At 39.0% G+C, this 12019-nt stretch overlaps 1 protein-coding gene across 1 annotated transcript in view; it reads left to right on the top strand.

Annotated features, from left to right (window-relative positions):
* Positions 1-12019, top strand: part of syne1b (spectrin repeat containing, nuclear envelope 1b) — an 86895-nt gene that overhangs the window by 17818 nt on the left and 57058 nt on the right. The window contains exons 9-34 of the mRNA XM_067614141.1: positions 216-325; positions 788-838; positions 1332-1439; positions 1569-1706; positions 2197-2361; positions 2490-2602; positions 2767-2935; positions 3034-3130; positions 3257-3277; positions 3594-3796; positions 3946-4110; positions 4245-4397; positions 4502-4645; positions 5347-5514; positions 5658-5816; positions 5900-6064; positions 6388-6522; positions 7016-7174; positions 7560-7768; positions 8628-8736; positions 8897-9061; positions 9350-9517; positions 9653-9829; positions 11135-11275; positions 11400-11560; positions 11783-11933. Coding sequence (XP_067470242.1) covers positions 216-325; positions 788-838; positions 1332-1439; positions 1569-1706; positions 2197-2361; positions 2490-2602; positions 2767-2935; positions 3034-3130; positions 3257-3277; positions 3594-3796; positions 3946-4110; positions 4245-4397; positions 4502-4645; positions 5347-5514; positions 5658-5816; positions 5900-6064; positions 6388-6522; positions 7016-7174; positions 7560-7768; positions 8628-8736; positions 8897-9061; positions 9350-9517; positions 9653-9829; positions 11135-11275; positions 11400-11560; positions 11783-11933 — 3704 coding nt within the window. The remainder of the gene's footprint in view (positions 1-215; positions 326-787; positions 839-1331; positions 1440-1568; positions 1707-2196; positions 2362-2489; positions 2603-2766; positions 2936-3033; positions 3131-3256; positions 3278-3593; positions 3797-3945; positions 4111-4244; positions 4398-4501; positions 4646-5346; positions 5515-5657; positions 5817-5899; positions 6065-6387; positions 6523-7015; positions 7175-7559; positions 7769-8627; positions 8737-8896; positions 9062-9349; positions 9518-9652; positions 9830-11134; positions 11276-11399; positions 11561-11782; positions 11934-12019) is intronic.

Raw genomic sequence — 12019 nt, 5'->3', positions numbered from 1 at the left:
ATGGCACAAAATGCATTTTTTTTATGTCTTATAGACTTAATACCAAATGTAATGGCTCTGTTATATCTGCCTTTTATTTCTTCAGGTATTAAGTCATGTTGACATTTAAATACTAACACGATACTGACATTTGGAGGCGTGGAAAGTCTTTACAGTTTAATTTTCTGTGTAAAGTTTCATCCAGTGCATCCGACATTGCTTGTGTTGCTTTGTAGATGTGGATGTAGACAAGCCAGATGAAAAATCCATCATGACATATGTGGCTCAGTTCCTCAAGCACTACCCAAACCCTCACCACTCTGAAACTGACGGACAGCAGGATGAGGTACCTTGTTTCACACCCATACTATACTGTGTATTATGTCCATGCAAGGCAATGATACATATGGCAATTTTTGGAGTAAATATCATTGTTTTAGTACTAAATACAGTATTACAATTGATATTCAACTCCATGTGTTATTATTTTTCAGCTGTGTATGTTGTTGCCATTCACATCTCCCAAACATCGCCCAGTATATCATCATTCATAGAGAATGACCATATGCAGAGAGAGATCATAGTAACAGTGAATTCTTAATAAAAAAAACATGCTATATCAGCTGCTGAGCTTAATTGGTGTATGCCTGTGCCTGCAACTCTTCATATTTTTATCAAATGAAGCTCTAATGAATCAAAGTAATCACAGCATGAACACAGCAGTTATATAATCATCAATATTTTGGTCTCCATCATCACACACATTTAATTTTTCCATGTACTTATTTTTTTTTGTGTGCACATTAAGCTGCTTCTTGGCTCAATTCCAACTTTTGCACTGTCAGTGCCAGTACTTCAGGTGAGAGCTCAGGTCATAGCGCTGCATGCTTTCTGTTTGGAGTGTATTCCCACTTCTCGCTCTCTCTCTCTCTCTGTTTGGCTTATTTTTTTTCCCTTGCTATTCTAATGCATTTTGTGGTGTGTTTGCATCTCTCTGTGTGCCTTGCTGCTTTCCTGGATAGTTTGCTCCCCAAGATATAGAGCAAATGCTTGAGGTATGTTCAACTAAATTAACAAACTTAGTGTTTGAGGTTGGAAGATGATACTCATACCCCTTTCCTTCTACCACAACTTCTAAAACTAATCTGCAAAAAAGTAGAGGATGACTTTGTGTGGAATCTTAACAGGCTCAGTCTTTTTTCTAGTCCTTAACTGTGTGTTTTTTTTAATATCTAATCTTATTTGTTGAGGTGTTTCTGGAATGTCAGTGTGGTGTGAGTTTCTCAACATATTGGCATTTAACATCAGTTTGTTCCTGTGGCTCTAAGCAAAATGTTTCCTAATTATGACAGAGAGAGGAGCGGAAAATGCTGAGAGAGCTGAAGGTGTTTTTAGACCAGCTGGAGAGAGATGTGCTGAGAGCCCAGGGGGCAGAGGGAAACCTCACTGACAAATATCAGGTGAGTCAGGCCTGAAAAGAAACAGAACACTGTTATATAACTTATATAACTTGTCAAACCTATATAGCTTTGACAAAGACATTGATCAAATCCTTACCATGTTTCCCATTTTATTCCATTCTTTTCCAGGCATTTAAGAACTTCCGTGTACAATATGAGATGAAGAAAAAGCAGACAGATCCACTGCTGCAGCCAGTCAGCAGAGACGGCAAGCTGTCTGTGGACCAAGCTCTGGTCAAGCAGGCCTGGGACCGTGTGTCTGCCAGGGTAATTGTGACTGTATCATACACCTGCACAACATGAATTGTGTATATTACCAAGCCATAAAGAAAAGAGAATTAATTATGTTAAATAATCAAACTAAAGTGAACACAACCTTAGGATAAATAATATATATATTTATGTATATATTTAATTTGTCATTATGCTTTTCTTTGCTTGAAAATTGCATCATCGTGCTGATCATAACGAGGGAAACACAACTCAGGGCTCCTCTCTCCCGGTGCCAGTGAAAGTTCAGTGGGGTGCAGGCGTTTGAATCAGAGTTTGTTCAGAGGGGAGTAGATGGGAACAGAGGAGGTTTTGTTCATTGGGCGGTCCGCTCCTCTGGACATCCACAGCTTGTCTAGACTGGCATAAAACTCTTTTGTAGCCTGACTGCTTGTGAACATGTGGTCATGTTTTGATCAGCATAGCCTCCTCTATGGCGGGATCTTGCTTTGGTAGAGTGGGGTTTTTTAATGGATGTCAATTGCAGCTGCTGGACTGGCACATCCATCTGGACAAGTCCCTGCCTGGTCCTCTGGGAGTGATTGGAGCCTGGCTTCACAGGGCAGAGATGGCTCTGAGGGAAGACATTCCCATCCAACATGCTCATGACGAGACTGCCAATGTTCTTCACAGAAAACTAGAGCAGCATAAGGTAACACAGCAGACCTTTGAGTTGCAGTGTGATTTTGATAATCCACCATGCTATCGTGCTGTTATTTTATACCGGTGCAGTAGAAAAGGAAATGCAATACAACATCTTTTTGGGTTTACATTTTGCAGGAGGTATTAAAAAACTTGGAATCGCACAGGCAAACCTTCCAGCAGATCCACAGGGACAGATCAGTGAATGGAGTCCCCGTCCCGCCTGAACAGCTCCAAGACATGGCTGAACGGTAAGACCTTAAACAGTTTTTTCCTTAAGTAATTTTATGTACTGTGTTATCTATGTTTTATTAATCAGAAAGTCATCCATGTTTGGTTTTCTATGCCTCTTGTTAAAAAAAAAAAAGCAAAAATGGAATGATTATTGTGTTTAATCAATGTGTTTAATTTGCAGGTTCAATTTTGTGTCCACATCATCACATGCTCACTTGATCAAACTGGAATTCTGTGAAATGAAATATCGACTAATGGCGTTTCTCGTGTTGGCTGAGTCAAAGCTCAAGTCCTGGATCATTAAATACGGCCGACGGGACTCAGTTGAACTCCTGTTGCAAAGTTACCTTGTGAGTTAAAATTATTAGTTTTGCAGAAGTATTATTAGTATTATGCTGTGCCTAGCAGACTATTTCAATTTTATTTTATCTTTTCCTTTCCATTCCAGACTTTCATTGAAGGCCACAGGTTCTTTGAGCAGTATGAGATAATCTATACAGCCCTCAAGCAAGCAGCAGAGGTGTATATAAAATCTGACAGTTCAAGTAAGCTTCTTTTCTGTTATTATTTTGTTAATTAATTAATTAATTATATATACGTATATGTATATATATATATAAACATTTTTTGGGCTCATTGTAAACAGTCATATTATCGATTTCCTGTTACAGGGTCTAAGACCTGTAACAAAGGTAAGTCCAAAAACAGCCTGACAATCATTAAAACCCTAACTTTGCTTGTCTCTTGAACTGTTTCATTCTGGGGCTGCACTTTTCTTTTCTAACATTCTTTTAACATCCAGAAGTAAAAAAATTATAATATTACATTTTGCATGAAAAATTTGTGATAATTGCATTAGCTGGAATGCTATTTTAGCATGATCTTTTTGACCTAACATATGATCCACCAAATGGCTAATCAGAGGACATAATCAATTGTTGTTTTTATACAGCCGATACTCAAGTTGGATTTCTCTAAACTGACCTGTTTCCGTATTTTTATTTTCAGTTGATGAAGCAGAAGGGGTGAGTAAATTCCTCAGTGATGCCACGGCTCAGTGGAAGAACCTGGCTTTGGAGGTGCGAAGTGTTCGCAGTATGCTGGAGGAGGTGATCTCTAACTGGGAGAAGTACAGTAGCACAGTGGCGGCACTGCAGGCATGGCTGGAGGACGCTGAGCAGATGCTCAACCAGTCAGAGAATGCCAAACGTGTAAGTACAGTCACGTGATTATAAATAGTATTTGTCATGTACAGCTTTTATTAGTGCCGCTAAATGTTATGTTGAATGTTTCTACCATGTACGCAGACCATACGTGACTCTGAAACCTATAAGGTCTTTGTTTTTCTGTCTTGTTTTAGGACTTTTTCAGAAACCTTTCTCACTGGATCCAGCAGCACATGGACATGAACGATGCTGGGAACTTCCTCATTGAGACCTGTGATGATACCGTCTCACGAGATCTGAAGCAGCAGCTTCTTCTTCTGAACGGGAGATGGAGGGAACTATTTGTCAAAGTCAAACATGTAAATGAATTGCACCTTTGAACAACAAATGTACCACAATAAATATATAATGATAGCTTTCATCCCAACAGCTCAAGTTTTTCAAAGAAAGATAAAAATGTTCAGTTTACTGTCTTCCTCTGTTTCATTGGCAGTATGCAAGAGCAGATGAGGTTGATAAGTTGAGGCAAGACTACCAAGATGGTATTAACACTTTGAAAATGTTCATGGATGCAACCAATGAGAAGATGACGGCTCCTGTCCAAGTGTCTTTCTTGAATGTCAGAGCATTTGTTCAAGATGTCGAGGTAAACAGCCCATACACTCATCCTCTTCCTCAGGTTAGACAGATGTTTCAACTCTGTTCTCTATGATGAAAAATCATTATACTGTTTATCTCAACTTCCTGTAGGAAATCAAGCACAAAGTGCCAGCAATGGAAGCAGCATGTAAAGCAGCGAGCCGTACCGCTCAGCTGTTGACCAAAGACACCCCGCAGGAGGAAGTTTCACAGATGATGGCTGTGATGGTCTCAATCAAAGAGCAGCTGAGCAAGGTGTGTCCATGTCAATATACTGTACAGTATGCCATGCACTTGTTTTCTTTTTGTTTTTTTTTATATGTGCATGTGTGTTTATACGTGTGTGTTCATTGCTAACTGGTTGGAGAGTTTTTTAAGGTAGATACTGATGCCCAATTTGTATTGAACTTGCTCATAACTTATATTATATTATTTTCTGCCAGTATTTATTATTTTAGCTTGAGTACTTATATACATAAGAATATTTAAAAATATATATAATAAAATATAATAAAATATAAAAATATTTAAAAAAAATACTTTTTGTGTGCACAACACACTGTTGCAAGATGTGGACACAATCGTTGTGGGGGGGGGGGGTTTTCATATAAAAGTAAAAAAAAAGAATAACCACACTGTACCCTAACGTTAGCCAACAGTAAACCAAAGCTTTAATAAACTAGTCTTTCAGTTATTTTTTGGTACTAATTAGCTGTGAAAACACAGAGCTGCCACTTTTTATAATCTACAAATGATATATGCAAATTATTGATTTTTAGAATATGTAAAAGCTTGAATTAGCTGCAGTAAAAATGTTATTTTTACATGTATACACTCAGCTAAACTTAAATGTCAAGCTCTATCTCAAAGTGATTGTTATTTGATATTAGAGTAGATCAAAATAACACATCAGTTACCTGTGATTCAGTTTAATCAACATGCTTTCCTCCAATCAGGTAAGGGAACGATGTTTGCCTCTGCTGAGGGAGTCTCAGTCCCTTTTACCTCAACTTGAAGAAATGGAGAAGAACATCACAGGCTTTTATCAGGCTCTGGAGAAGGCCAGTCATATCACCAGTACTACCGACTCAGAGGGACCTGTAGACTTTAAACAGAAGTGCCAGGTGAATAATAATAGTGTTTCAATATGGTACTGTAACGGTTTTATTGAATCACTTTTAGATAGATATATAAATCAAAATTTTTGACTATAATATTTAGCATATGAATAAATGGCTAACACACTGCTTGACATTGAATACTGCAGGAGCTGGCGACCTTCACACATAGCTGTAAGAAGTGTCTGACAGTGATAGAGAGAAATCACCAGACCATCCAGAAAATAATGAACAGCAGTAAAACTCTCCAGCACATGGACATGGGTCTTCTGCAGAAAAGAGTTGCAGACCTCCAGGCCTCCTCACAGGTAAACCTCCTACTACACTTCTATTCAGTTTGAGTTCAATTCGAACAAATTTTGCATTTAAAGAATTATGTGTGTTTGTTTAGACCATGATTAGGGAATCTACAGAGTGGAGGAAGCACGTGGAGGCAAACAGCAGCCTCATGAAGAGATTTGATGAGTCACGGGTAGAGCTGGAGAAGGTTCTTAAAATGGCACAGCACTGTCTGACAGAAAGAGGCAACCCAGAGGAGCTGCTCAAAAAACACACAGTAAGAAAATATATTTTGTGCAGGATTCAAGTATCATACACAACCCATTCTGCACAGTACAGTGCGTCTAGCCGTATGGTTACATAATCAAAACATATGCCTGTATTAGCCTATTTTCTAGGTTGCCAGTATCATACTGAACGTAACTGTACAGAACTTCTCTAAACTGAAAATAATTAAATATGACTGTCGGTCTCAGCACAGCGTGGAACAGATGCAGAAGGATATATATAATTAAACCAGAGTATAAATACAGTATGATGCATGTAAATGAGACATCATCTGCCCTGTTACAAAGTGTGAAATGTGTGATGTTTTGGCAGGAGTTCTTTGGTCAGCTGGACCAGCGGGTCTTGAATACATTCCTCAAAGCTTGTGATGAGCTGACAGACATTTTGCCAGAGCAGGAGCAGCAGTCACTGCAGGAAACAGTCCGGAAACTACACAAACACTGGAAGGTTGGTCACATGAATAGTGAAAGTTAAAGCTGCACTAGACTAGAAATTTAATTTTGTATTTTTCTCTCAACTGCATGATGTCTTTTTAATTATTAATACATCATCGCTTTCCTGTGAAAACCATGTATCAAATAATCCAATTGAGTTTAAAACTGTTTATTTAGCATAAGAAGTAGGAGAATATTAGTCCTTAAGTTTATCTAAAAGAATTTAAAATGACCAAGATACATGGTTTTTACTGGACAGCTAAATATCAATACATCAAGCAACCAGAAATCAGAATCTCTTTTTTGATATATGCACCATTTCGACTGCAGCTCTATAATTATGATTGCAGGTGTAAACCAATTGAAATGATTAATGATAATGCACACATACATAGTCGTTTTTACAGTAATGTTTTTTCATAAACTTTGTATACCCCTAAAACGTTTCTTAAAACACAAATTTCTCTGAATCTGATCTGATAGTTTCTGTATTTCTCCTCTCCCAGGATATTCAAACAGATGCCCCCTTTCACCTCCTCCACCTGAAAGTAGAGGTGGAGAGGAGCAAGCTGATGGTGTCGCTGCAGGAGTGCCAGGCAGAGCTGACCAGGGAGAACCGCCACCTGGCTAGCATGGGGAGCGAGAGGCTCATCAAGGAGCACAGGGTGAGCACGGAGTGGCTGAGTGCCTGGCTGAGTTTCAATCAATCAACCAATAATCATTTATTAATGACCACATGACTGAGGTTGGTGGAATTTGCTTTCAGTATAGCATTGAGGGTAAGCTCAATCGAACTTGTCATGTATTGATTGACTTTGTGTGAAATAATTCAGTGCAAATTCACCGCTCTGTAGCACTGTGTCCTCATTCAGCAGCATTTTGTTAAAATGCAGCTTTTAGATCTAATAAATTGAAATTACACACACCTATTTACTGTATATAAAGCATTAGCACACTTTCCTTTTCATAACAAGAGTAAAACAAAGTATACCCTTTGTTCATGGCATGCACTTCTAACACAACTAAATAATTGTGTTCTCTTACTTTAAGGCCTTCTTCAGGGAAAAGGGCCCCCAGTCCATCTGTGAGAAGAGGCTGCAACTAATGGAGGAACTTTGTCAGAAACTTCCTGAGGGTGATCCTGCCCAGCAGACCCTTGACACAGCCATAAAAGACTTATCTGAGGTCCGCGAAGAAATTGAGAACACCCATCAGAAGCTAATGCAGCACCCAGATAAATGGAAGGAGTACAACACAAGGTGCAGTAATCTAAAAAAATTACTTATTTTGATGAATCCTGCTTATACCAAACATACAGCTACATACAGCAAAAAAAAAACAGTGCAGGATTTGACCTTTTGACTGTTGAAGCACTGTTACAACAATAGTGTGTTGTGCATTTCCAGGCAGCAGCATGCCTTTCATACCCACAGTAATCATGTTTAAATTTTTAATTCACTTGAGATAGAGACTGACAGTTGTGATTAGGACACTGCACATAAAGTAGACACAACAGTAAACATGAAAGAGCCTGAACCAGACCATTCACAGGTCTTGTGGTCACCACATAGACCACGTAGACTTGATGTATAATTAAATTTTGAGGGGTAGCTTCTCAACCGCCAAACCTCAACAAAGAGATCTATCTTTTTAATGTGATGATTATATTTATGCACTAATACCGCATAATTTTTTATGTAATTATTCCCAAAACGGAGTGTTATCTAATGACCACCTGGTAGACAGATGCTTAGGAAAATTAAATCAGAAGAAAATATTGCATTTCCCCTCATTATATGCACTGAGTTTATTTGAAATACAATGTTTTGGTCATGGTCTATGAAATACAGATGTTACTTTAGTTTTCTGTGGATTTTTACATATATTGTTTGTCTCATTTTAAGGAAGTTTTTTATCAGTTATTGATATGGTAATTGTCTCAGGTCTGGGGCTTTTGTATAAAATGTTTCACATTGTGAATTTGATGCCTGACAAATGTACATGACTGAAACAATGTGCCTGACAGGGTGCGAGAAGTCAACCTTTTCTCTCACATTCAAATATTCCTGATACCTTTTTGAGCTTGAAGTGGAATTTTCCCTTTATGGTGTGAAACAGGTATGCTGAACTCTCCTGCTGGCTTATATCTAAAGAGAGCCAACTAAGGCTGCTGAGAAACCGAGCCAACGACCCCAGAAAATACAGCCAGGTGAAAGCCACCATCATGGTAAGTTAGTCCCATATAGTCCCTCTTCTACAATATGCAACCTGTGATGTGCTACTAGCTTGTTAATGCCATTATTGAGGAGATGTGACTGTAAAAATGTTTTATGTCAGATGACTCTTTTGACCATATGGGCTGTATCACACTCTGTTGTTGTGTGCAGGAGCTGAGAAATGATGCAGAGCTACAGGAGGGGAATCTTGGCTGGCTGAAAGCCCGTATGGCTGTACTGATCGAGATCTGTGCAGACAGCGATGCCCAGAGGCAAGGAAGTGCACTGAACAAGCTCTCTACTGATTTTAAGGGTCTTCTTGCTTCCCTCATGGAGGTAGGTGAAGCTTTTGCTTGTTTTATTAAGGCACCACATACAATCCAGATGTTATATGCCCCCTGGGAATCTACATTATACTGCTTTAAGATTTTAAACTTATCTAAGGGACACACAGATACAAAAATATTACAGTAATCTGTGATCAACTGTAACACATCAGTAGACATTCTTAGGGCATTATCAGAGCATTTCCATGTTTCTATGTGCAAGAATAGACTATACATACCCCATTATCAATCCATCATGTTTGTTCTTATGCTTTATTTGATCTGTTATATCTTCCAGGCTGAGAAGATGGTGCTGGCTGTTGGGGACTGTGTGCAGTTCAGGGGAGAAGTACAAACTACTTTGGATGATCTTGTTCAGGGGCAGAAAGAGGCTCAGGCTGAGGTCACCAGAATACTGGACTGCCCAACTGTTCGAGAAGCCCAACAATTACTTCTTGTTCACCAGGTATGCAGGGAATTAAATGAATGTTCTGGATTAAAATGAATTGACTTCTTGATTTTTGCTGGTTTTGAAGGCAGAAATGACTTATAAGTGTTAACTTTTGTTGCTTAAAACTTTGTGTCTTCCTTCTTCTTCTAGCAACTTTTGAAACGCCAAAAGCTGAAGAGAAAGGATGTCCAGCAGTTGATCACCAGAGGCCAGCAGCTCCAGGCTGAGGAGGGTCTGGGAGATACTCTGCAGCAGGACCTGCAGAGTTTAGAGAACACACTCAGCAAAATGGAACAGAATATGGATTCGCAGGAGCAAAGCCTCGAGGTGAGCAATGTTAACAAGGCAGTGATTCATGGAGCTTTTGGGACATCGTTAATGAGCAACATTTCACAGTAAATCACAACTGTTACTGAAGAATAATAATTTGCAACAAAAAGGTTAAAATGATTTTGCTGCAGTTTGTGTATAAATATTGGCAAAATGTTCTGAACACACAGGGTCGCAGGAAATTTATTAACAGACGCTGACGTTGACCGATTGAGCTGTTTGTCTTTACTTTTCCCAACTTCTTGAAACTCAGAAGGTTATTCTTTTTCCCCGATACCGCAATGTGCTGTTTTGATGAATCACTGTGAAATGAATGGACGATGCGGTCGATAAATCACTGTCAGCTGCTGAGCTGAATCCTGACACATCTCGGCTCGATGATGTCATCAGTTTAGTTACCACAGGATGGCATTAACATCTGCTCTAAATATATGCTGTATAGTTTCGGAGTCCTTTGTGATGTTTAGTGATAAGTCTTGTCTGTTGTTGCCTGTTAATACTTGTATATGTCTGTTGAAAACTGAAAATTAGCCTTTTGACTAAATCTGACACATTTACATCATATGGATGTTTATTAATATATGTTGTCTGTGATAGATAAATTAATAAAGGAAAGGAAACCTTGACAGATTTACCTAAAATTTTGTGAATAGAAAAGAGCTTCACTATGGAATGAGGAGAGGGAGTCTTGTTTATGCAAAAGGCTTTTTCAGATGCAGGATTTGTGCAAAAAATTTCCTGAATAGAGGGCAGAGATTGATGTTTTCTGCTGGAGGCTTTACAGTTTCTTTTGAAGATAGTGATACATTGAGTCATTGATCACCCTCTTGATGATGCTTTTATAAAATGTAGACAGGAAGGCGGCAGTAGTCTTGAAATGGACACTTATTTGGAGTTTTCTGTGCTAGAGAGGACGCATAATGGGCCCACGCAAAAGGAGGTGCACTTGATGTTTCTGACTCTTTTAATAACAGAACTACTGATATCCAGAGGGATGAGGTGCTTGCAGAGTATTAACTCTCCTATAGCTCTGTCTACACTATATGCTGACTCATCACCCCTGCTGCTACAGCCAAAATAGGTGGTATCATCAGCATACATAATGATGTGGTTTGAGCTGCCTTGGCAGTACAGTCACGTGTCAGTGATCAGGGATTTCTGCCATTAGATGATAATTCTGGAGGGCCATATCAACAAGACAGAACATTATTAATGCCTTCTACCACTTTTAGATTAACTGTGTTTTGTTTTATAGATAAAGTGCAACTGTGTATAGACTACTTTGTGCGTTGTCATTCCCAGGTCACACTGGCAGCCTGGCAGGAGTTTGACAGCCAGCAGGAAGCAGTGCATGAGTTTGTTAACAAGGCGCGCTCAACAATGGAGAGAGACCTGAACTTCAGCAGTCCAGAGAGCCTGACTGTTGAACTCGATCAGGCCAGAGTAAGAAAAGTTTTGTCTTTGGGTTTACTTTCTGGAGAAATATCCTGTGGTTTATTCATGTTCACTAATGGAAGTATATTAGCTAAACAGAGAAAGCTACCAATATTCTCTGTTTTGTGAACAGGTGTTGCTGAAGCAGTGTGAAGCAGAAGCCTCGCATATGAACACCTTGCTGAAGAGAGCGACAGAGATCCAACTTGGTCCAAAAAACAAGAATCTGCTCTTACAACAAGCTCGCTCCCTCAGCGAGCAAGTGGACAAAGTAGAGTCTGGACTCAAAAAAGAGTAAGATTGTGGATTTTATTACGTTTTCACAGTTTTTGCAAAGACTTGATAGTTAAACCCACCATGATACTGTACCAGATGAGTGGAATTTGCCACAAAAGGGATTACAACACAGTCAAAATGTACATAGTAACTCAGGTGTATGTGAAAGTCTCTTGAGAATATCTTGTGTATTTGCAGCTTTTGCACAGCTCATTTATGATATCTACTCTTGTGTTCCAGTGTTAAGACTCTTGAAGAAATGAAAATCCAATGGGATCGGTTTGGAGCTGGATTTGAAGCCTTTTCCTTGTGGATATCTGACAAGGAAAAGCAACTGGATGTCCTGAAGAGTTCTACTTTGCCTCTTGAGCAACAGATCAACACAGTGAAGGTACTGTGCATTATACAGCTACAACCCTTTAACACCACATCCTGTAACTATAAGAGTATTGTAGCGATCAACCACAAACCAAAATA

The sequence above is a fragment of the Thunnus thynnus genome, chromosome 16 (genome assembly GCF_963924715.1).
Source record: "Thunnus thynnus chromosome 16, fThuThy2.1, whole genome shotgun sequence".
In the NCBI taxonomy this organism is placed as follows: Eukaryota; Metazoa; Chordata; class Actinopteri; order Scombriformes; family Scombridae; genus Thunnus; species Thunnus thynnus.
The sequence above is the reverse complement of the archived record's forward strand: the minus strand, read 5'-3'. Positions and strand labels throughout refer to the sequence as shown.